Source organism: Typopeltis vanoorti, chromosome 12 (genome assembly GCF_054136105.1).
Source record: "Typopeltis vanoorti isolate ZY-2024b chromosome 12, IOZ_Tvanoo_1.0, whole genome shotgun sequence".
In the NCBI taxonomy this organism is placed as follows: Eukaryota; Metazoa; Arthropoda; class Arachnida; order Uropygi; family Thelyphonidae; genus Typopeltis; species Typopeltis vanoorti.
Window position 1 is genome coordinate 108,267,835 of NC_143560.1, and position 26,936 is coordinate 108,294,770.

The window sequence follows — 26,936 nt, forward strand, 5'->3', positions numbered from 1 at the left end:
TAAAATTGTGTTGTCTTTTTACGTCGCCTTAGTGGTCTACTACAACAAAATACAGATTCTGGGTCAAATTTTGCTGCAATTAATTTTAGCTTTCTAAAAGCTCATTAATTGAGAAAAAAGTAATATTTATTTGTTAATAAATGCATGCATTTATAAGCATTCCATTTATGCTTTTATTTTTGTAGACAGAAGGCGTCTTAAGCTTGCGCGGCAATAATTGAGCTTTGCGTTGTGTATCGAAGGCCGATGCTCGTTTAGTCAAAGCTACCTTGGCTTGGTCGTTTGTAGGAGCTTCCATGTCCTCGCTGCAGCACTGTGATTTCATGCATGCGCATAGCCATTTCCACTCCCTTCTATCATCTTAAACACAAGGCCACACGCAGTCAAAGTTGCTCTGGTCAGTGAGCTTCAGCCAGCCTTTACAAGTGTGCGTGTTGCTTGGGAAAATTAAGTTACAATCAACTTTTTATGACGATGTTATTCACCAGTTCATAAAGAAGAACCGTAAGGTAGAATTTGTATTCAAGTAGCTAAACTGAAAAAAAAGATAGAATATCATTTGTAAAATAAATGTCATATTTGTATGATTAAATGTACATAAATTTCTAAATATATAGTTTTAAATGTCAGTAATTCATTATTCTGCTAATCAGACTTCAATCACGCCTCTCACTCCCTGAATGATAACAAGAGCAAGCGTGAATTTCAAGACCAGCATTCGCCCTTCAATTTCTTTGAAAGTTTCATCAGACCTATAATCATTTAAAAATTGATTTAGATCATTCCATGCATCTAAAGTAAGTTGGTGATTCATAGATGAAGACTGCAATATTTTGCTGACAAAATTCACTTTATTTAAAATATCACCAAATCTTTGGTGCTATTTTATTCTGTGTGCCCCTGCATTAGGCTAACCGCATGGACTTTTTGTTAAATGCTATATTATTTAACAAAATAAAGAGATCCTGTAAATAATTCTCATAAAAATGTACGTAATTCATAAGATACGAAAATGTTCAAGATTCTTAATCTAAGAGAACTAAAAATTGAAACCTAATTACTAATACAGTCTTGCCTTTAAATTCTGATGTAAAAGGCTTTAAAGATTCTGGAACACATTTATAAAAGTTCAGTTCTTGAGGGATAAGTGGCTTGCAGATAGTGGAATCATTGAGTTGAAGCATTGATGAATGTCCACCAACCTATTAGATGACAAGAAGGATAAAGAGAAAAATTAGCCACACATAATTCAACCTAATGAAATCTTGTGCATATTACCTTGACAAACTAATTTATATACAACAGGGAAGACAAAGATGCCACTCATCATCATTCATCCATCTCCCTCTACACACAACATTTCAAACTCCTGACATAAATCTATCCCGTTTCAACAACTTGGCATCTTTGAAATCTGACTTAAATCTAACAGAAGTATAATAAACCACATGTTACATGGTATGGGATTTCACTTACATTATAGAGTTTACATTTTCAATAACTTTTCATTGGATACTTTATCATGTGTTTTTAAGATTTAAAAAAAAAAAAAACTGATATTTCTCCTTTGACTAGTTGTTTTCAAACTGTGGAACATGAGATTCTTCCAGGGGAGCAAGAAGAAATTATCAATATTACTATTTATGTTTGAGCAAAAGTCCTGCATATACTCAACATTGCATCCACTTATTTCAATAAGTGTTTTGCAGAAAAAGCCCAGCCATCTCATTTAAATGTTTTATTGTCATTAATATACTAAGTTAAAAATTTAAAAGTTGTAATTTTTAAATCAGTATCTATGTATATTATTTTACTTTTCACTTGATTAAAGTATAATTGTGCACTATCCAAAAGCTGTAAGAACATCTGTTTTACTAAAATACATGCTAAGAAAATTATTGGTGAATATTGTTTTAGTGGTTACTTCACAAGCTGCCACTGTAAAATGAACCACTTATAATGCACTGATTTTAACAATGCCATCATTTCCACTATCTATAAATTCTTGAAAGCTTTAATGATGCCAAAATCAAGTGGTTTCAATATGCTCATGCAATTTCTGGATGTTGAATGACTTGATGGATAAGCAACACAGTTATCCACAAACAGTAAAATCTTTCTGCCTTCTTAACCCAAAGCAGCAGCATCCAGGGATTGCTTAAAAATGCATTCATTGCCTTTTTATTAGTGTGATATTTCACTGAAGTGTATTTTCCAAAACAATGTGGTTTTAGTGATCTATTTATGACAAGTATTTCTTAAGTGCAGTTTTTTTAAAACTTAAAGTAATAAATCATTTCATAAGAGTTTGCAGATTCTGAACTGCAAATCTGAGAATCCATGTTGCTACAAAATTAAAAACACAATAAAATGTGTTTAGTAAAAACACAGGTTCTAAAATAAGTTATGGACAAAAATGTGATGACATTTATTCATTAATGAATAAACTATTCTTGCCAAAGCATATTATAATAATTTCTCAGGAATCTCCATGGAGTCAAAGACTCATTGCAAGAGATTCACTCTAACCAGTGTTCACATAATACAGGTAACCGCGTTATAATACTTCTTATAACGCAGTATTATACAACGCGGTCTACAAATTGTAGTAATCCTTGTTCAATGTGGTACTTGTACAACACGGTTTAGATAAAAAAAACACTGTCTGCAAATTATAGTAACCCTTCATCTTTTTATATATTTTTCACCATGCAAATTAAAAATCAAATTTTATATTTGTTAAATTTGCATCTGCCCATATCATGCATGTAGTTATAAGCAGCAATTAGGGGAAATACCCTTTAGTACAATTGTTTATGTGGTAAACAATTGTACATCAATTGTTTATCATATAAAGTGTTTATTGTTGAAAGTTGTCTTTGTTTTCTGCCAGGAAAGTGCATTAAAAATCATAAGAGTGTTGATCTCAAGCTGAGCACTTTATTTTCTGGTGAGTTACATACAATATGTAATGCATTTTTTATGTAAAAAATTTATTTTTATAGTAATGGTCACTTATAGAGGGCTTTTGCGATATGGTTGAAAACAAAATTAGTGAATTAATTGATGGGGGAAACAGATTTAAATGAAGAGGAACTGGTACAATTAATAGATGAAGTCGAAGCAAATGGCAGGGAAAGTCCTGCCATTTGCTTCGACTTCATCTGATTGTGATGAATTTCGTTAAAGAATTCAGTTTAAAGTTTATGACTGGTGGTGGGAGGACTAGAGGCCATGCATGGAAGCTGGGCAAGAGCATGGTTGACAAGGGTATTAGAGCTAGGTTTTTTACTTGGAGAGTGATGAATGAGTGGAATAAGCTTCCAGTCTGTTGTGGGTGCTACGACCGTGAATGAGTTCAAGGCAAGATATGATAGATACTGTGTGAATGCTGAATAGTTGTTCCAGACGTGATGTTGGGGCCTCCCTCGATGAGTCTGTCGACTCCTTGGAGTTTCCCGGAACAATAATAATAATAATAAAAGAGAAATTAGCAGATGGATTGGACTTGGCTAGAAAGTTAGGACGTTATTTTACGGATAATGATCCCTCAATGGAGCGCTCCGGAAAATTCAGGAGACAACTGGATATTTGTTTAGCTCCATATTATGAACTTAATAACAAATTGCAGTAAAGTGGTAAACAAAGTCTTATTACTGACTTCTTGATAATAAACCAGCCAAAATAATGCAATGAGAATTATACAAATGATATCCAAGAGATATCAAGTGATGACAACTTCTGACCACTCATAAATAACATTTACAAAATGTTCGTTACGAAGACAGTGATGACGATTAAAATACACACTTTATTTTATTTTGCCTAAAACATGTATGTTTTAGGCAAATACATACATTCACAAACTGCACTCCATTTTCTTCACACATTTACACTAACATTCCATTCAAGATCTTACTCTCCACTAAGTTCAACAATGCCAAGTTCTTTCCTAATATCCTAGTTTTAATATGATATTGTCATTAATGCCATCTGTTCATGCCTCTGATCTTTCTCAGGACTCTCATATCTGTGGTCTCTACTCTTTGGTCAAGTGTTTTATTTCAAACCCAGCTCTCAGATCCATAAGTTAAAATTAGTTTGAACACTGTCTTGTAGACAGCTAATTTAGTGTTTTGACTAATTGCTCTCTTATTCCATATAAATTTATTCAGTTGACTTCCTTACCATACCAACTTTATGATTCTGTTGCCTATTTCCATATTTCTCATTCATATCATTTTCCTTTTACCCTCTTTAACCTTGCGGTTAATCATCGGACCTAAATCGATCACAGGGTAGCCTGGTCAGCCCTACGCCTCGGAGTATCCGATATCCTGTAGTGTTGAGTTCTCAAGGCTGGTTTGCCTGCTTTGAGGGATGAAAAACACCAGTATAAACTGGGGAAAAAACCCTACTGTCCATGCCCAAGACCAGCTAACTTGGCTATGGCTGAGGAAGATCCTTCAGCTCCTCACATCACTGACAGGAATCAAACCTAGGACACTCCTTCCCCAGGCATATGGTTGCAAAGAACACAGCCACTAGGCTAACTGTGCAGACTTTACCATTTTATTTAATTTAATTTACCATTTTCACTAAAAATCATGCCTAAGTAGCTGAAATGTTTTACTTGTTCTATAGGTTCTCCATTCATGATGCAGTTGATATTTTCAATGCTTCTGCCTATTTTCACTGTCTTTGTTTTGTTATTGCTGACCTTAATGCCAAATCTATTACAACAGTTATTCAATTGAGTCAGAGAATCTTGCAGACTTGTACTGGAATTATTTAGAAGTATAACATCATCTGCAGAAAGTAAAGAGCTGAGATTAACATCTCCAATTTTGATATCAGGTTTAATACCACTTTCCTCCATAATGTGATCCATATAGATAATGAATAACAGAGGGGATAATGTACATCCTTGTCTCACACCAGATTTAACATTAAACCATCTCTCTGTACTTCCTTCAATTCTAACTGCTGACTTACAGCTCAAACAAAGACTAAGTATTGCTTGATATAATGTTCAATTGACACCATATAACTGTAGCATTTTAAATAGTTTCTCGCTTGGCACCTTTTCCAGATCTACAAAACTTAAATATAGATCTTTGTTATATTCCCATGATTTCCTCAGCTATCACAGAGTGAAAATCTGATCCTGATAGCCTCTATTTGGCCTGAATCCAGCTTGTTCTTCAAGCTTCCCTTCCACAATCCTTCTCAAGTGTACTTGCATAAATCTTACTAGGAATACTCAGTAGAGAAATACCTCTGTAATTATCAGAGATATTTCATGAGATTACATGAGAGCTCTAATTCAATCATCTGGGAATTTGTACCTCTGTGCAGGCTTTCTGAACTATGCAGTGCAGTCCCTGTAAGACTTTCATACCTCCATACTTGAGCATTTCTGGTCGAATATCATCTACTCCTGCTGCCTTTCAACAGTGCAGGCTTCTGATCACTTTCTCTACTTCGAGTATGGATATGTGGTTCCTGATTGCATGCTTGGTCAGAGTTTTTTCCTTTTCCCACTGTGCTGTCACTGATTGTTTCATTTAGCAATTTTTCAAAGTAATTACTCCATACATCAAGGATATCTTTTTCTCCAGTTTTCAAGTTACATTTATCATCTCTAATTTCCTTTTACAGCACTCTTTCCTCCGTTTTTGAGCTTTTTCAACAGCCCTGCAAAATATTTTGCCACCTTCCTTATATTTATTTTCTATGTACTTACTAAACAAATTCTTCCCATGACTTTTGTTTAGCTCATTTTACACAGCATTTAGCTTCTTACATTTGTCTCTGTAGTCTCTAAGAGCACAAGCTAACTTATTTGCTAGGAACTTTTGATATGCTTTCTTATTTTATTTCACTGCCTCTTTAACTTCCTATGTCCACCATGGAGTTCTGAATTTTCTATCCTTGCAAACAACCTCACCACATGCCTGTCTGGTTGAATCAATTAATATTTTCTTCAATATTTCCCACTGAATCTCCAAGGTTTGGTTCCCGTTCTCAAACACTTTCATTTTTTTTCTTGAATAATGTTTGTATTTTAGTCTACAGTTCACATCAGAAAGCTGCTCAACTTTTATTCACTTCAAAACTTTCTTAAGTGTTCTTCTTTTTAATATGAAATTCAATTTTATCCTGCTCAAGATTAAATCGTGATCACTTCCAATTTCAAATCCTGTGTACACTCTAGTGTCCTGGACCAGGGAGAAAACATCACTATCAACAATAACGTAGTCAATGAGACTTTCTTATTCCTTGCATCTTCTCTCTCCATGTGAATTTATGCACATTTTTATGTTGGAACATTGTGTTAGTAATAACCAGTCCATGTCCTGACCAACAGGTATTTTCCATTATTATTATCTTTGCTCTTTTCTCCAATTTTTCCAAATTATTGTTGTATATCTGACAATCATTTCCTACTCTGCTATTTAAATCCCAACAAATACCAGCTTTTCTTTTTTCATTGTGTCAGTCGCTTTCTCTAAAGCCTCAAAAAATGTCCTCCACTTCTACCTTAGTAGAACCTTCTGTGGACCATAGGCACAAATAAGTCTCATTGTCCAGTTCCCCATTCTCATATTTGCCCACATCACTACTTCATATTGCTTGTCATTCAAGAAGATTAGATTTGTATTTTGTGTTCAATAGCTACACCTTCTTTTCCCTGATTGTCATTGCTTGAATATAACATTTTGTATTTATTGCTCAGAAAAATCTCACCAGTTTTTGTCTTTTTTGTTTCAGTCACCCCTATTATGTCGATCTGGTACTTATCCAATTCCTCAGCTAGCTCCATTTCTTTGCCATTCAGGCTTCTTATGTTGATAGTACTGATCTTGAACTCTGGTGATGTTGAATTGGGCTGTGTTTCAGGATTTATTGCACCAATCGGAGTGAACCCTTGTGCAATAAATAAATATATAGGTACACTCTGAATTAAAAACATAATTGTTGAACAGAGATCATCTCTATAAAGTGATCAAATAAATATAAACACCAATTTTAACAATGGCACAGTTGACAGGATTAATATTATGATAATATCCGCTATATAAAAATCACTAATTATTAACAATGGCGAAGTCAACGACAGGATTGGTTATGACTTAACTTATTTTTAGAATTCAGAAAGTAAATCTTGACTCAAGTAAAATGGATACAGGAGATAGAAATTTTAGTAGTGAAGTTTCTTCAATTAAAGATGAGGAATTTTTTAGGTTAATTAATCCAACTTTAGTAATACCTTCTTTCTCAGGAGATCACTTAAATATGCTGAAAAAATTAGAGATTTAGGAAAACGGTCAGATTTGCATTTATTAATTATACTTCGTAATAAATTATTGGGCAAAGCCAAAACATTCTTAAACACATCTCCTTTACTGAGAGGTATGCAACATTTAAAAGTTTGCTAACATCAGAATTTTCAAGTGTAAGAGAATTAGGGCCTAACATTTGGAAAATTCATCAGTGCATTCAAGGTAATAGGGAGTCTGTTTAAGAATATTACCACAGACTTTGGAGCATTGCTCATAAATTTAATATTTCATCTGAAGAGAAATCCTCTTTAGAATGGTTGCTGTTCAATCAATTTAGGCATGGCCTTAAAGATAATTTGAAAGAAACATCATACAAGAAAAAGGTTAAAAATCTTGAACAGTGTTTTCAACTTGTTAAGGAAAAGTAAGAAAAACTTAGAGATATATTTGATTCCATAAATAATAAACAGGTAAACTCTTTTCAGTATAATGAAACTCATTCTCCTAACATTGTGGCTACAGATAAAGTGAGAGAAGGAAAGTTTCAAAAATTAAAGGGAGCTAAGAAAAAGTAACAGTCTATGGAAATTTCTGTAAATCTAACAGAAAATGTTCCAGAATCTGATTCCAAAGTAAAATCACATGATTTGGGAAAATTAGAGGAACTGAAAACATTTCTTAGCGAAGAAATAGAAAGACAACAGAGACCAATAGTAGAAGGACAGGAACTTCTGTTTAAGATGATATCTGATTTAACAATATCCAAGAATCTTATAGATAATCAATCTTTCTTTTGTAAATCTAATGGTATTGACAGGAATAAAACATCTCAAAGGAGATATGTTCCAAAATGCTTTAGATGCAGTAAACCTGGTCATTTTGCTAAAGACTGTTATGTTAGGGATAAATCTTGTTTTCAACATAAGAAATCTGAGGATAAAAGTAAATCTGGAAATAATTATTATTCCAATATCATATGGCAAGGACAGAAATGTCAAACTACTTATTAGACATAATAAATTTAGTTTAATCCTTTATCCAAGTGTGAGCAAACAAAGTTTGTGCCTGAACGTATCTTCAGAACGTTCAGGCGCAACATTCCTGAAGATACGTTAAGGCGCAAACTTTGTTTGCTCACACTTGGATAAAGGATTAAACTAAATTTATTATACTCTAACCAAGTGAAAAAAAAACTTTCAACATCTTTCTCTAAATCCAGAGTAATTTATTAAAAAAGGGTGGCACACCATTTGGCAACTCCTATAGGTAGAGATGACCTGCAAATGCTTCTGCCTGGTATCTCAGCTTGGGCCTGGCTCCCACTGAAGAGACCTCAATAAAGGTCGAAACTAGTCTGGGTAGTGGCCATTCCCTTAATGCATAACATTAGACATATCTGCAAGAAGATGTGTTTTGCATTATAGGAGATACTGAGACAGGAGTGTTGGTAGCATGCTCCACCTTTGCAACGAGTTGACCTGGTGTTGTACCACCTTACCCCAGTCCTGAAGATACGTTCAGGCGCAAACTTTGTTTGCTCACACTTGGATAAAGGATTAAACTAAATTTATTATACTCTAACCAAGTGAAAAATAAACTTTCAACTACTTATTAGACATGGGTAAAGCTAAAGACGGCTGCAACCCTAAAAGAGTTTGATGTATCATTAACTACTTATGCTAATGGAGATAATCCTTTGACAGTTCTACAAGGACTTATTGAAAATGTGCTTTGTGAAATCTTGCTTGACACAGATGCACATATCTTACTCATTTATTATAGTTTGTTTAACAAAATTAAATCTCTAATTCCAAATGATATTTCAGTTTTAAGCTATCCAATTAAATTAAAGGGAATATTTGATTCAGAAATTTCAGCAGATAAGCAAATCAATGTTTTTATTTCAATTCCTTTTTTTCCATTGAAAGTTTGTCACCCATTAATAGTTCATCAAATCAAATCAAATTAACAGAATCATCAAATCCAAATGTACAAGTAATATTTGGAATTGATTTTCTGAAACGTCATGGTTTTGCATGTAATTTTGTTGATAATACAGTATCCTTGTATGGACTAAAATGCTGTTTGGACAGGACATCAGATGACAATGGAAAATTAGAGCAGTCTCTTGAAGTTTCTCAAGACACTATCAACTGCTTAATATTGAGACTGTAAAGAATAAAGAACCTAGTTCACAAATTTGGGAAAAGGACGAGATTGTCTGAGCTCAGAAAGATGATCCTATACTTAAAATTATCTATGAAACAGTATTGAAGGGTGAAACGCAACTGGATACATTTTTAAGCCTGGAAAACTTATATTTAGATAAAGATGGGTTACTCTTATCTAGACAAATGGAAGATGGAAGGTTGAAAGTGAAAATATTGGCTTCAACTAAAATGATTCCTTGGATTATGTACACTTTCCATGATTCAGACTTGGCAAGACACCAAGGATTTTCTAGAACTTGGGAAAGAATAAAGGATCGTTACATCTGGAAAGGTATAAACAGTGACATACTCACATATGTCAAATCATACCATAAATGCCAAATAAGATCCCCTTTTAGAGGAAAAGCTCCACTACAACCATTTCCAATCCCAATTAGACGACCTTTTCAGGCTATTGATGTGGTAAGTCTACTTCCAATTACTAAAAAAGGCAATAGGCACATTCTAGTAGCTACAGATATGCTAACCAGATTTCCTGAAGCAGTGTCAATGAAGGATCAAACTGAGACTATTGCAAGAAAGTTTTTGAATATGATTATTTGTAGATATGGAACTCCTCAGACCTTACTATCAGATCAAGGAGCAAATTTCACATCTGAACTGTTGTTACAGTTATGTAAATTACTCAACATTAGGAAGATTTTTACAACACCTTACCACCCACAGTGCAATGGTATGTGTGAAAAGCCGAATAAAAATATAAAGCAAATACTTTCCAATCTAGCAAACACTAAAATGAATGATTGGGACACATATTTTTCTCAAGCATTATTTGCATGCAGATCTGCTTTTCATTCTGCTATCAAAGAAAAACCATCTTTTGCTTTATATGGCTTTGATCCAATCTTTCCTAATGAACTTGTTTCAGTCATTCCTAATACAGGATACAATGACATAAATGAGTATCTTGAAACAGTAGTAGATAAATTTTCCACTACTCACAGATTAGTAGGTGAAATAAGTAAATTAAGTTCTCAAAAAACTAGGCAGTATATAAATCGTTTTAGAAAATATAAGTCATTTATACCAATGACCCTAAAAACTATAGAGGTATCAGTATACTAAATTCCTGTTACAAAATATATAGCAGAATCTTAAATAGCAAACTAATGAAATATTCCGAAAACTTTATTTTAGAAGTACAGAATGGATTTAGAAAAGGACGATCATGTATAGACCTGGCCTTTTGCATAAAATTAATAATAGAGAAAAGAAGAGAATACAATTTAGAAACAGATATTGCATTTATTGACTTTGAAAAAGCATTTGACAAAGTTAAAAGAAACATATTAGTTAACATATTAAGAGAAAGACAAATACCAAATAATATCCTAAAAGCTATCACAAGTATATATGAAAATAATCAAATACAAATAAGATTAAATCACGAGCTATCATATACGAGAGAGATAAACCAAGGGGTCCGACAGGGATGTCCCCTCTCAGCAACTCTTTTTAATATCTACTTAAATTAAATAATAATAAAATGGAATAAAAATTTACATCAAGGAATTAAACTTTCTCCTACAGTAAACTTAAACACTCTCCTCTTTGCCAACGACCAAATAATAATTACAAATTCTGATGATAAACTACAGAAAGCTATTTTAGATCTAAATGAGATATCCAAAGATTATGATATGATAATATCAACAGAAAAATCAAAAACTATGGCCTTTAAAGGACAAGATCCAGCAAGAACTAAAATAGTAATAGATAACAAGATCTTAGAACAGGTGAATTCATTTAACTACCTAGGATGTACGATCACATATGAAAATGAGAAAGATATAAACGTAAAAATTGCAAAATATTTAAAAATAACAAATGTAATTAACTCTATATTTAAACCGAACCTAGTTTCAAAAACAGACCAGACCAAAAATATACAATACATTAGCCCTACCAGTCTTAATGTATGGAAGCGAAATCTAGACAATAAAACAAAAAGACAAACAAAAATTAACAACAGCAGAAATGAAGTTTATGAGAAAAACTGCAAAGTATACCTTATTTGATCACAAAAGAAATTATGAAAGAATTAAACCAAGAACCACTAATAGAAAAAATTAAAAAATATAAAAATAAATGGATGGAACATGTTCAAAGAATGAAAACAGAAAGATTACCAAAACAAGCCTTAAAATACAAGCCATTAGGAAAAAGAAAACCAGGAAAGAGAAAAAGAAAAGTATAAAAAGGGTTGGGAAATTAGGAAGGAAAGCTTTAGGTCCATATAGAATTTTAGAGAAATTTTCTCCTGTGAATTTTAGGATTCAAGATGTTAAAAATCCTAGTAAAATTATAAATGTACACTCTGATAGGTTAAAAAAGTACTTTTTGGGGAGTAAAAATTTAGTTATATTAGGAGACAATATGAATAGAATATTGAAAGATGAGCGTTCTTTTCCTATTAATTGTGCATCTCATTCACAATCAAATAGTACGAAAGGGAATAGTTTTAAAGCTCATAATTCAAATACAAATACACAGCAAGGGAGAAAATTAAGAAATTAGGGTAAAATAAACCCTAATGCAGGAAATTTAGAAATCCCAAGACACATAATTCAGATAATGTACAATGCAAGAGTGATGATAATCAAACTGACTCTAACATTGATGAAATTATAGCAGAATATCATAGATTAGTTAATATAGAGTTAAATAAACCAGAGGAATGTGAAAATACCTCTAAGTTAGTTAGTAATGATAAAGAGCCTCAACCTGTAGAATTTGAATCTGATAGTGATGATTCTGTAGATTTAGGGCATAATTTAAATAGCTTAAATGAAATATTTGAAAAGTATAGAAATGAAATTTGTAAGTATAGTAAATTCTGAATCATCTCTAGCATCAGATGATTCTGAAACCAGTGATTCCGAGAGTGTAAATAATGTAAATAATCATAATTTAAAATTCTGAATATTTTTATGAGTTGTTTATGTTAGAATATTTATTAATTTTAATTTTATAACACATTGTCGGCACTTGCGATGGTTATTGAAATTGTTTTGTGAAAGTGATACGTAAAGCATTTAAAAAATTTATGTACTTACTAGATTGATATTTGTATTACTTACAGGAATTTTATTGTAGTTTAAAATTATCAAAAGTTGTGTTTTATGAAGACATTCTCTTGTCTTCGGAGACACCGTGCCAGCCATTATACCTATCTGCTTGCTTACCAGTTTCATGAAGTGCGCATGCTTGCCGAGAAGTTTGATGTGTGATTGACAGCTGACAAGTTCGGTATCGAAGCAATGGGAGAGTAAACAAGATAGCGTTCAGAAGGAAATTAGAACACAGGCTGGCAGACATTTAGATTCGAAGGAAATTGAGTTTTTTATGTGACAGTCGGAGGAAAATTAGTAGTATATTCCGAAAAAGGAATCATGGAACTATTAAGTTTAAAGTGGAAAAAGTATTGATAAATAAAAGGGAAATATTGCTATAGGCGTTTTAAAAGGAATATTGGAGGAAACGCTAATTGAAAGATTTATAGTAGGTTCCAAAAGGGGAATCGTAGAAGTATAAATTCTTTTATAAAGTGGAAAAGTTAAGACTGTCAATAAACATTAGTGAATAAAAGAAGAAGTTTGCTATTTACGTTCTAAAGGAATGTTCGAGAAAACTCTGATTAGGAAGTTTTATCTGTATTAAGGACGCTGGATCTAACTATTATTTCTACTTAAAAAGAAGACAGAATTGAGTAAGGAAGAACTGATGTGTGCTACATAAGTGATGAAAAAGAATCCTGTGAAAATGAAGAATAAAGTCATATATCTTCGGAAAAGGGCCTTAACAGAGAAAGAAACTGGCTATGAACATTTTGTCATTGTGCAAACAAAGTGTTTAGTCTAGTCTTAAGTGTAAGTTTATTTTTAAAAAGGCCTTGGATCCAATTAAATTTGTAGTTAGTTATGTAATATTGTTTGAAGTGTATATATATATATATATATATATATATATATATTGTTTGTGTTTTATTAAATGTGTTTATTTTATATTTTGGTCTTGAGTCAGTGATTATTTGGATTCTGAAAGAAATAGTAAAAGAGTAACATTGCACCAATCGGAGTGAACCCTTGTGCAATAAATAAATATATAGGCACACTCGGAATTAAAAAAATAATTGTTGAACAGAGATCATCTCTATAAAGAGATGAAATAAATATAAACACCGATTTATTAAAAAATAAATTTTAACACCGATCTTGAACTCTGGCAATTGAGTTGGGCTGTTTTTCAGGATTTATTTCCATAGCTGACTTTTCGTTGTTCGCCCTGGTCCCTTGCCGAAAATAATGGGAGGCCATGTTTAACTGGGCGATGCCCCAGCCGGCATGAAATTCTGTCATTTGTACCATCATTTTATATTATATTATTATTACGTAACACCTCCAAGAAGTCCAAAGACTCATCGAGAAAGGGCACACTGAACAGCTCTCTGTCTCCACCACTTAATCCTCCAACTACAGCAAACCACAACTACCATTATCATCTACACCAACGTCATCTATTGTCCACCACCACTAGTATTTTTTGTCTGTAAATTATGTGTTTTCTCAAGGCCAATTTATCTGTATGTAGGGTGAAAAACCCGAGTTTCCAGGAGAAAAAACCCTGCTATCTTCATGTGAGGTTCGCTAACTTATCTTCAATTCAAAAAAATCCAACGATTCCTCTTGCCACAATGAGAATGGCGTAATGTACTGTCATTCTTCCAATTGTGTTATGGAGGTGCTTATATAAGTGTATTTTCTTTAACATCATATATGGCACATACATGTGTTTATATACATTGTTATATTTTCTAATAATGAACTGCTTCTGTCCATAATGTACTCATGATGGCTTTGATGACTGCCATTATACCCAGTTACTTCTGAAAGTTTACTTCCGTGTTCTTATTCCACACTAATGATGTTATACAAGATATGTAACAAACCATTAGCACTTTTAATTCAATTTAAGCTATTAAATTAATTACCATACCTACTGTGGTATGCACTGCAAATATTCACTGAAAGTGAATTAGCTGGTCTCACATAGAGGTGTCACATGTTTTCTTTCCTGAAACTCCAGTTTTTCATCCTGCAAAACAACAAAGCCAGAGTAAACATGAAATTAACAGACAACATGCTGATCTCATAGCTTCAGTTGCTTGCTTTGGACATAACTACAATACCCAACTAAACCCATTTCTATGGTAATTGGTATATATTTCTCTTTTAGTGTTTGACTATTGCTTCACATTTTCTTCTATACTGAATAAAAAATTTAACTTTTAACACATTTTGATCAAAGCCCAAGTAAACATATTTATCCAAAAACATCAACTGCCATCTCAAAGAGAGCAGAGTACATTGCTGTTGAATGCATTTAAAAGGGAAAGGTATAAAAGACAGTGTTTGGTATCCTACATCTCATTTTATTATTCTTCACTCTCCGTAAAGTAAAGAACAAAAAATATGTTATTTCCATTCTTCTAAAAAGTTTGTGAAGAATAAAGATTAAATTAGCATGTTTGATTATCAGAAAATAGGAGGAAACTTGAACAAAACTAACCTGGTGTATAAATGGCTCCAGCTGAATAAAATCGCACACTCCTCCTGAATCAGCAGCCATGGCTTTCCTATAGATGTCATTGAAATTTCAAATAAAATATTGTCCATAAAATTTCTTGTTCATTTGATAGTGGGTTTCTGAAAATACAGTTTATAGAGAAACTGCTCAAAAAGTTACTAATGAATAATGTCAGTTATATACATTAACAAAATATGCTGTAAATATAATGTAAACATAAACAGACAACGCATTGAAACCACAAGCACTCACCTTTCTATGTTCCCTTATACTGTCACTTGTTTGACACCACAATATTTCCATTATTGGCTGGAAGTAATCAAGACGATATGCTGCATAATATCTAATCCACTGAACCCTCTGGTTCAGTGGATTTAAGCTTTGTTGTTGTACTGAAGCAGACTGGGTGTATTCCACTCTGGATGAGGATGAACATAATTATATGTTATGCCAGTTATAATACTGTTCACTAACAAGGTTTTTTGCTGGCCAGAAAATATTATACTTGATAAGAAACCATACTCTTATTTTTAATCTTTACCAAAGTGTGGATGAACAAGATACTGCACCTGAACTATCTTCATGATTGAGCTACTTGTACATACATAGCTAACTATACATTAAATCGTTTCAGTATCTCAATGTACAATGCACTTCTTTTGGATGTGCACAAAGGTCCCCAACCAGGCTAGTTGTGATGTTGAGGTTTATACTTGTTCAAGGTTTTTAAATCCTTGCTTCTTTGACCTCAGTAACTTGTAATAAACCACTGTAGTTACCACTATCAATTTTAACCGAATGCCCTATTGCAAGAGAAGAGTTAATACATTTCATGAAGATAGTAAAGGCAGACTCAAAACTAAAAAGGAATGTTAATAAATATAATTTAATTTGTGGGCAAATGAAAAAAAAGAAGGAAGTTTTTAAGCACCTCCATAGTGCAATTGGAAGATCAACGGTACATTGTGCCCTTCGATTCGAAAAGGCCTAAGTTCGATTCTTGTTGTGACAAGAGTAATCTTTATGAGGACTTTTTAAATTGAAGGTGAGTTAGCTGATGTCATATGAAGGTAGCAGGGTTTTTTCTTTCAAAAACTCGGATTTTTCATCCCACATATAGATAAATCAGCCATGAGAACACATGCAACTTACAAACAACAAATATTAGTAATAGTAGTGGTGGCAGTAGATGCCACTACGTGTAGACGATGATGGCGGTGACATTTTGTGTAGTTGGTGGATTAAGTGGTGGAGATGGAGAGTTGTAGCATACCCTCTTTCAATGAGTCCTCAGACTCCTTGGAGGGGTTAATGTAATAATACCAACTGTATTAACCTAAGAAATAAGGCAAGGCGTTTGTATGCAACTCAATTTTTGGAAGTCCTGAAATATTTATGAAAAAATTGCATTTTAATAAAGGTTGAAATAATTTTGTAGAGAACCTTTCCATAATGTGAGTGGGGATGTAGATCAGTGGTAGAGCATTCGATTGCAGATCGAGAGGTCCTTGGTTCAATACTGTGGGTGCCCCTCCTCTCCTTGATTTTGGGTAGATTTCAGCTGTGCTAAAAAAGTTTTTAATCAGTATATAGTGTGGCTTTTTGTCACAAATTGTGCTACATTTTTTTCAGTTTAATACAAGTGTTCTTCATTAATGTTGTTATTGGATTTTTTTGTTGTTTATATTGTGTTTTGCTGCTGATTTATTCTTACCAAGAGGGTGAGGTCAGAGTTGGACAAGTTCAAAGGTAGTAGAAAAGAAAAAACAAGTTTTCATTATTTTTATTAGTGTTTTCTACTTTAAATAACGTAACGTAAAGTAAAGTAATTTGTAGTTGGTAAAATTCTAATTAAAAACATCAAATTTTTAGTATACTTGTAGTAGTTCTTAGTTCTTCATGCACTATTTGAATGATTGTGGCAGCTGTAGCTACTAATGTTGTCACCAAGTCTTTCCTCATTTAAGGACTACATTTTGCATAGCATACTATGAGATTTTGCAATATGTGGTGCTTGTGGCATGTATGCATTCCCAGCAGTTAAATATGTGGCAGGTGTGGGATTGGGGAGTACATATATGCAGAAAATGGAAAGAACTTTGTGAGTTGGAGATTAGCATAACAGAACTTGGCAGCATTGCATCAGAGGCAGGAGAATACTGGCCTAGAGAGATGAGTAGTGTGATGGGGTGAGGAGATAACGAGTAGAATGTAAATGAAAAAACAAAAGTGGGAAGTGTGGAAAGTTTGAATTATTGTGAAGTTTTCGGAGATGGTATTAGTTGGGAGGATGAATGGCAAACAAGAGAGGGTAGCTTGCAGAGAGAGAGAGAGAGAGATGTGGAAAGAGGAAGTCAGATGGCTGGGGAATGAATTGAGAAGTGTGAAAGAAGAGATTAAGTGAATAGAAATGATGAATGCAAAGCAAATCAGAGTAGAAGTGAGAGAGAGTTATAGGAATGATAGAAGAGGAGAGAACAGAAACAGAAGAAGAGAGGGAATGAGAAAATGAGAGTGAGTGCTGGAACCAGAGATGCCAGGACAGCAGGTAAATAGGGAACAAAGAAAGAAAATGTTATAGGAGGGATGGAGTGAGGGAGGAATAGAGGGGTAAGAAGTGTGATGTATAGAGACTCGACAATCCGTGGGGTGCAAGATAAAATGCCTGAGGAGTGTTTGCCCAGAGGAATGATAGAAAGGATATGGCAATTAAGAAGGGTGAAAGGGTGGATGAGATGATTGTGATGGTGGGCACGAATGATTTGAGAGGCAGTGAGAATCGGGTGGGAAGAGATCTGTGGTTCATGCTTGAGGTTATACGGAAGAAGACTCAGAGAGGGAAGATAGTGTGTGTCTGTGTTGCCTAGGTATGATAATGAAGAGCTGAGGAGAAGAGCATTAATAATGAATGGTATGATAGCCAGAATGTGGCTATTAGAATGTGGGCATTTGAGGACAGAAAGGAACTGTATGCAAGAGACTGCTTGCATTTGAATGAGGAAGGATGTAGGCATCTGGAGAGAGAGAGAGCTGTTTCTCTGAACGAGTCAGTGTGTCAATGCAAGGAAACTAGAATTATCAGGGTGGATGGTAGCAGGGGTGGCCGCTTGTGGGAATAGGTGTTTGGGAGAATACATCGGGTAATGCTGAATCCAGTGAAGTTTGGAGGGGGATAATGATAGGTATAGAAACAGTGATATTTTTATTATTTATACTAATGCTAAGAGTATTAGGGAATTAAGAAAATGAATTGGTGGCACAGATAGCATCAGCAGGTCCAAAGATTATTAGAATATCTGAGATGCAGTTGATGGAAGATAACATACTAACAGGAATAGAAGTAGCAGGGAAAAGCATTTTTTGACAGGATAGAAAGGGAAAATGGTGGTGAAGTACCGTTTATGATAAGTGATGACTTATCCTCTCTGAGTGGAGGATTTGGAAGCAGTGGCACTAATGGTTTTGAAAGCATATGGTGTGAAGTAGAGGTGAGCAAGACAGGATATTTAGTGGAGTGTTGCTACAAGCCAAGGAGCAGAAGATGTTCAGGCAGTTGAGCTTGGCAAGTGCAAAAGTGATTGTTATGGGAGATTTTAACTACAACAGCATAAATTTGGAAGAGGAAACTGCATGTAGTAAGTAATAAGGTAACTGAATTTCTAGAATTCTTGAGGACAAATGTCTTAGGCAACATGTAGTAGAAGGAACACTAAGTTCAAGAGTTTTGGATTTGGTCATAGCATCAGAAGAGCTGTTTATAACTGAGATGGCATCTCTGCACCCAGTTAGAGAGAAAGTGACCATGTGGTTTTGACTTGGAAGAAGAATAGACATGCAGACATGCAGGAGTATCAGAGAGAAAGGAATGTATGTGGAATTATAAGGCAAGTGATTATAATAGTCTTAGATATCAACTTGGGGCAGTTCCATGGAGAGAAATTAGAAAGGCAAGACATGATTAGTGCCCGGGAACTTGGGAAGGAATATTTATTAGCAGCAATAGCAAGTTGTATACTGCAAGTGAAGAAGAGAACAGAATTTGGTGTAAATTGATGACAAACAATATCAATGATGAACTGCAGGTAAAAAAGAGGTTATGGAAGAGATATAAAGAGAGGAGTGGAGAGCAGATGCATGAAGAATATGACTCACGCCAGGAGAGTGATAAGGTTTTGAGAGAATGTGCTAAAGAACTGACATCTCCCTTGACCTGGCTTTTCAATGAAAGTCTGGCTAAGGGAAAGGTACCCAAGGAGTGGAAGGCAGGTAAGACAGTGCCATTGCATAAGGGTGGTAACAGACTGGAAGTGTCAAATTATAGACTAGTTTGTGTTTCATCAGTAGTTGTTAAGACCTTGGAGAAATTAGTGAGAGACCATATACAACACTGGGCAGATGAGGGTAATGTTATCTGTGAGAATTAATATGAATTTGGTAAGGAGAACTCTTGCTTTAGTAATATGATTGCCTTTTATAATAAAGTGACAAGAGCAGTCGATGAGGGAAAGGCATAGTCTGCCATTTTTTTTTTTTTTTTTTTTTTTTTTTTTACAAAAGGCATTTGACAGGGTACCACATGAGATAAGCTGATATTTAAGTTGCAGCACATGGGTTTAGATGGTTAGTGAAATGGATTCAGGATTGCCATCTGACAGGTATCAGACAGTTGTGTATGGGGAGGCAATATCAAGGAGGCATATGGTTACAAGTGGGGTCCCACAGGGACCTGTATTATTTAACCTTTATATCAATGACATTGTCAGTGGATTGCAAGGAGATATTCAGTTATTTGCAAAAATGCAAAGCTGGGAAGGGTTATTAGTAACAGTGCCGATGTGGTAGCCTTGCAAAAGGATTTGAATAAACTGATCAGATGGGCAAATGAATGGGAGTTTCAGTTAAATGCAGCAAACTGTAGTGTCTTGAAGTTTGGGATGCATTGCGGCAGCATACTCTGTTGGAGGAACTGTACTGGAGGAAGTAGGGATCTTTGGGGGGGGGGTGATGACTGATAGAAACCTGAAATTCAGGGAAACATATTGCAAAGTGGTGAAGGTAACGAGGATTGCTGCAATACTGAGAGGGATGCTGACCTGCAGAATAAAAGAGTTGTCATTCCATTTATATAAAGCCCTGATCAGACCACACTTGGACTATTGTTCTCAAATTTGGTCCCCAGGATTTGAAGGGGATAAATTAACTGTGGAAAGGGTACAGAGACAGTTAACAAAGATGGTACCCAGGCTGTATAATGTCAGTTATGAAGACAGGTTGAGGGAATGTGGATTACAGGGTTTGGTAGAGAGAAGAAGAAGAAGGACAGGTGATATGATTAAGACTTAACCGTTGCCACTGGGGAGTTCTTTTGTTTGGTGGAACAGCAGAAAGGAGCAAGGACAAGGACCATCCCTGGAAATTATGAAAGAAAGCTGTGAGCAAGAGGATGAGGAGCGTTTTCTTTGCATGGAGGGTGGTTGAACCATGAAATGCATTGCCTGATAGAGTGGTGAGAACACGAATGGTGAATGAGTTCAAGGAGTGGAGTGGTGTGATAGACTGTTTTCTAGGATGGGCCTCCCACAATGAGCCTTTTGATAGAGATACAAAATGAAGTGTGCCATACTTATGGGATACGGTGGTAATTTGATCTGAAGTCAGTCAACTGCATTTATATACAAGTAGCACAGTCACAAAGATACCTAACATGCACACTTTTATTTGAGTAAAAGATAAAATAGTTGGTTAGTTGTCATAGATAGTATTATTATTATTACATGACACCTCCAGGGGGTCCAGACTCATCGAGGGAGGGCACCTACTCTACAACTCTGTCTCCACAACTCAATCCACCAACTACAACTAACCGTAACTACACCAATGCCATCTACCTCCCATCACCACCACTAGTATTTCCACAGATAATCACGCACATCCATGCCCACGGCAGGATTCGAACCTGCTGCCTTTTGGCTGGAGAGCAGATATGCTAACTGCTCAGCCAACTAGACTGACAAGAATACAGTTTCTTGTCAAGTATAATTTATGATTCACTAAGAAAATTAACATTAAAATATTGGTGAACATTTTGTAACATTTCCAAACAAAATGTTTCATTCCTCTATTCATATTTTAAACATTGTAGCCAAATCTTATGCTTTCTCCCTGAATGATGCTCACCACTTAGTGAAATATATATGCATATTTAATAAATTCTGGTTTTCTTCATATGTGTGAAACCATTAGTTAAAAAACAGTAATGTTACCAGATGTCTCTATTAAACAGTTGGTAACAAAAATAGAAAATGATAAAAAAGAATCTTAACCTCCCATGCACTATGCTAATGTGCTATAGGTTTACAACCTGCAGTATATTAGTATACAATACATTAGCTCTCTACCAGTCCTATTGTATGGAAGCGAAATCTGGACAATAAAACAAAATGACAAATAAAGATTAATAACAGCTGAAATGTTTTTGAGAAAAACTGCAAAGTATACTCTATTCGATCACAAAAGAAATTATGAAAGAACTAAACCAGGAATCAGTAATAGAAAAAATATAAACATAAATGGATGGAACACAGTGAAAGAATGAAAACGGAAATATTACCAAAACAAGCCTTAAATTACAAACCATTAGGAAAAAGAAAACCAGGATGTCCTCTAAAGAGATTCAATAATGATTTCTAAGGTCAGAACAGGCCACTCTAGATCTAAATCCTTGAAAAGCATGATAATGATGAGTACATTAGTATATTATTATTATTATTATTATTATTAAACAAGACCTCATGGAGTCAAAGACTCATCTAGGAGGTCCTTTTATCTTACACACACATCTCATCATACCGTGTCTTAAACACATTCAAACTACTTGCAGACACCACGCTCTCAGGCAAGGCATTCCAATCACTCACAACTCTGCACGAAAAAAACCTGCCTCTCACTCCCTTACTCACACCCTCCTTATACAGTTTCCAGGGATGACCTCTGGTTCTCCCCTGATCTCCCACTATTCTCTGTAGAACTTCTCCACCATTGATCCTATAACAACCCCTTACCAACTTGTAGGTCTCTATCATATCTCCCCTCTTCCTTCTCTCCACGAGACTCTGCAAATTACATCTTTTCAATCTTTCCTCATACTCAACATTCCAGAGGTCAGAAACTACCTTAGTCAGTCGCCTTTGGACCCTTTCCAACATCTCTTCATCCTTCTGAAAACCCGGTGACCAAATCTGGGCACAATAGTCCAAGTGTGGCCTAATCAAAGCCTTATACATTGGAACAAGTATCTCCCTACTTCTACATGTCAGTGTCCTCCGCATCATTCCCAGAAGTCTTTGTGTTGTCTTCACAATTTTGGCGATGTGTCCCCCAAATTTTAGATCCTTATCCACTATCACCCCCAGATCTCTTATTTCCTCTACTTCCAACAATATATTCTCACCAAGCATAAATTCTGCATCCCATCTTTGTTTTCCAAATTTTAAAACTTTACATTTTGCAACATTGAACTCACATCCCCATTTGCTTGCCCAATCACTCAATTTATTCAAGTCTTCTTGCACGGCCACAACATCTTCACTACTCTTTATGGTTCGTCCCAACTTTGCATCATCTGCAAACAACCGAATATCTCCATCCAAATCTTCACCAATATCATTAATATATAAGTTAAATAGTAATGGCCCCAAAACAGACCCCTGAGGCACTCCACTAGTGACTTTCCTTTTCCTGGATATTGCACCCCCATACACAACTTGTTGATACCTATCAGACAGCCAGTCTCCAATCCAATATCCAACCCCATCTGCTCTAGTTTGACTGTCAACTTATCATGAGGCACTCTATCAAAAGCCTTTGCGAAATCCAAGTATATTACTGTGTATCCTTCTCCTCTGTCCAAGGAAGCAGTCACTTTATTGTAATAAGTAAGTAGATTACTAAAACATGACCTCCCTTTAGCAAATCCATGCTGTCCATCAAAGATTATACCATTGTTGTCAACCCAACTCTGGATCCTAGTTCTCACAAGCTTCTCCAACAACTTAACCACAACACCTGACACACAGATAGGCCTATAGTTTGATGCTTGAGTTCGATCACCTCCTTTATGAAGTGGCACAATCTTGCCCTCCTTCCACTCTTTAGGAACTTGACCAAGTGCAAGACTCGTATTAAAAAAATATGTCAAGGCAGGTGTCAACTCTCTGGCACACTCCTTCAGAATAAGTGGTGATATATTATCAAGTCCCACAGCCTTATTTACATCTAGTTTACTCAACTACCCAAACACCTCTTGCTCACTTACAGTCAGTCTCTCCTCCCCATCATCAACTGCTCTTAATCTCTCCATGAAGTCACATTCACAAGATTGAAAGATCTTTATGAATTGCTCATTAAGTATCTCCACAACACATTCTGCAACAGCTGTCTTTATACCATTTCCTCCAATCAATGTCATCCTTCCATAATCATTCTTTCTTTTGCTGGCTACATATCGAAAGAACTCCCTAGGATTCTTTTTGGCTTCATTAGCTAACTGCTGTTCATACCTCTCTTTAGCTACTCTCACCAACAAGTCACCCTCCTTGCCTGGTCTTTGTAGACCTCATGAAATTGGTTACTTCCACTTCTCTTATGCTGTCTCCACAATGCCTTTTTTTTCTGTATTGCATGCTTAATCTCTTTATTCATCCATCTCACACCTACCTTATTTAACCTTCTCACCCGTGGTATACATTTAGACATTGCATCTACTAAATAGTTTTTGAAAATCCCCCAAGCTGCATTGATCTCTTTTCCAGCTAACTCCTGATTCCATGCTACATCTGCAAGCTGTCTCCTGAGCTCTTCATAATCACCCCCCTTGTAGTTCCACATATACCCTTTTTTCACAGGGGTCCTTGCACTGCTGGCAACCACCCAGGTAATCACCTCATGGTCACTTTCACCAATTGGTGGATGATTTGACACCTCATTTATAATTACATCCTCCGATGAGATGACCAAATCCAAGACCCTTAATCCTCGTGTGCCCTCTGTTACATACTGTCTGAGGTAGTTATCCCTTAAAAACTCAAGAAACTCATTTTCTTTACTTCCAGTCGCTATCTCTTCAATCCAGTCTATATTGCCATAATTAAAATCACCCATAATGATCACCCTTTTCTTATTTGCTTGGCTTATTTGACTATACATTTCACTATCACCACCATCCATATTACCAGGTCTATAACAACATCCCACCAAGTATTTGATTCTATTCACCTCTATCTCACACCATACTGCCTCAAAACCACTGGCCCTATTTCCCTCTTGCATCTCTACCTTGTATGGACATAACTCTTTCTCTATCATCAATAGCAGTCCCCCTCCCTTTTTATCCCTTCTATCCTCACGAAACACGTCATACCCTTCCATTTATGTTACATTGTGGGAGAGTGTGCCAACAGCATCCAACCACAGTATATTATTTATATTAATAATATAATATTGTATAATTTTAATAATAAATATATTATATATTTATATTAATAATATATTATTATGTTATAATCCGCGGAGTCCAAAGAAGACTCATCCAGAGAGTGTGCCAACAGCATCGAACAACCCTTCCAACTACTAACTGCACTCAAACTTGCTTAACTTTTTGCGTGAGCCATTGATAGAGCAGAGGCTCTATCAATCGACCAACCTTTGCTGTAAGATACTAATTTACTGTTGGTTTACATCCATTTATGTGTGTAACTTTTTCTTTTTTGTTTATCTCTGATGAATGACTTTATTCTTTACAGTATATCCTCATACTTTGAAAGACTGTAATAATTTCTTTTACAGATAATTAAGATTTTAGCAATCATTTGCATGGACTGCAGAATACAAGTTATTTTTCAGGTCTAGAACGCTAATAATGCTATTTGGTGAATAGTAATGGCAGAGCATCGTTCGATGCTGTTGGCACACTCTCCCTCGACGAGTCTGTGGACTTCCTGGAGATGTCACATAACATAATAATAGATAAAGAATGATGTTAATGTTTTAATTGTATGGAGTACATCCACTGGTGTAGCTAGAGCTTTTGCCGCTCCTCTCAATACGCACCAAAAATACTACAAAAAGTCAAAACGACGTATAGAGAAATAAATTAAAACACTTTTATAATGTTTTATAATGTTTATTTTTGAAGTGAAACTTTAATTTCAACATTCTAAAATGTTATTTTTCTTGCTTTTCTGTTTAGCAAAATCGTCGATGACATCGCCAATGTCATCGACGATTTTTTTCTATTTCATAGTAATGTAGGTAATTCTTAATCTATTTTATTTAGAAAAACTCCTCTCACAACTAGCAACACTTACAGCAATTGTGAGGAAAATTCGCAGTAGTATTATAATATTTGGAAATGAATTCTCGAGACTGTATTTTAGAATTAACTGCGAAAGTTCAAAAAGGTTCAAAGTGCCGCCCGGGACGGATTACCCCATCCGCCCCTGAATACATTATTATAATATGCAAAGGTTGGTCGATTGGTAGAGCCTCTGCTACTAATGGCTCAGTTAAGTAAGTTTGAGCGCGGTTAGTAGTAAGAAGAAACATCCGCTATAATGAGATTAAGAGGACTAATACATCTAACCTCGAGGAGACAGGCATAGAAATTCATACCAACAATGCAGGCAGCTTAAAGATTTATTCTGTATACAACCCCCCTGGCAAACCTTTACTCCCCTCTGATCTCTCTCAGCTACTAGATACAAATGAAGCAATAATTGTAGCAGGAGATCTCAATTCTAAGCATCCTTTATGGAACAGCAAGAGTTTTAACAACAACGGAATGATCCTCTACAATTTTGCCTTGAAGAGAAATATTGTTATTGCAGGCCCAATCGAGCCAACACATTATGGAGCGATCGGCAGACCTGATGTTTTGGATATTGCTATTTTTAACAATATTTGTCATCAATTTCAACTTCAAGTGGTTGACGAGCTCAGCTCAGATCACAATCCAGTACTCTTAAGTTTAGGGGGGGAGCCTGAGCTCATTCCCAACCAATCTCACACTAATTTTGCAAAATTCAAGGCTAAAATGAACACTATCATAGACTCAGTACCTACTATCTCCACCTGTGAAGAAATTGACCTGGCAGTCAGCAATCTTGAATGTAAAATACGCGCTGGCTTATCCGCAGCTTGTTCTATTTCCACCCCAGCTCAAGTCAACTCACTTCCTGAAGAAATCCTTGTTCTGATCAGGAACAAAAATAGACTCAGACGCCGCTATCACAACACGCTATCTCCGCAAGACCGTCGAGTACTAAATAGAGCATCCAACCAAGTTCGTTACGCATTAAAAGATCACAAAAACCAGCAATGGGAAAGAAAACTCTGTTCTCTCAAAGCTGAAGATAATTCTCTGTGGAAGTTGACTAAAGCTCTCCGTACAGATCGCTCTAACATCCAGCCCATTCACGGAGAAAGAGGTCTTGTTTACAGAGATAATGAAAAAGCCGAAGCTTTCGTTGATGCCCTCCAGCTTCAGTGCCGTCCTAATTATACGCATGCTGATCTGACCTTCATAGAGAGGATACACCGTCGTGTACGCTCTGCGCTTCGGAAACCTTGTAGCTGTGATAATATCTGTCCCGCCTCACCTAAAGAGGTCTATTCAATCATTAGGAAGCTTAAAAACAAAAAAGCCCCTGGTCCAGATGAAATTACCAACAAAACAATTAAAGCCCTCCCACACAAAGCTGTCATGCATCTAGTAGCCATTATTAATGCAATTCTGAGATTAAATTATTTCCCCTCAAGATGGAAACAAGCTGATATA

General features: G+C 35.3%; 1 protein-coding gene across 3 annotated transcripts in view; it reads right to left on the minus strand.

Annotated features, from left to right (window-relative positions):
* Positions 1–26,936, minus strand: part of LOC150101124 (inositol hexakisphosphate kinase 3-like) — a 125,042-nt gene that overhangs the window by 95,943 nt on the left and 2,163 nt on the right. Inside the window, exons 1-3 of one of the 3 annotated variants that reach the window (XM_090402242.1) lie at positions 15,086–15,200; positions 14,513–14,611; positions 1,076–1,202 (exon numbers count right to left, since the gene is read on the minus strand). In XM_090402242.1, coding sequence (XP_090258368.1) covers positions 1,076–1,184 — 109 coding nt within the window. In that variant the 5' untranslated portion in view covers positions 1,185–1,202; positions 14,513–14,611; positions 15,086–15,200. Of the gene's footprint in view, positions 1–1,075; positions 1,203–12,597; positions 12,689–14,512; positions 14,612–15,085; positions 15,223–26,936 lie in introns of those variants that run through there. The other 2 variants (XM_090402241.1, XM_090402240.1) reach the window with 2 other exon arrangements.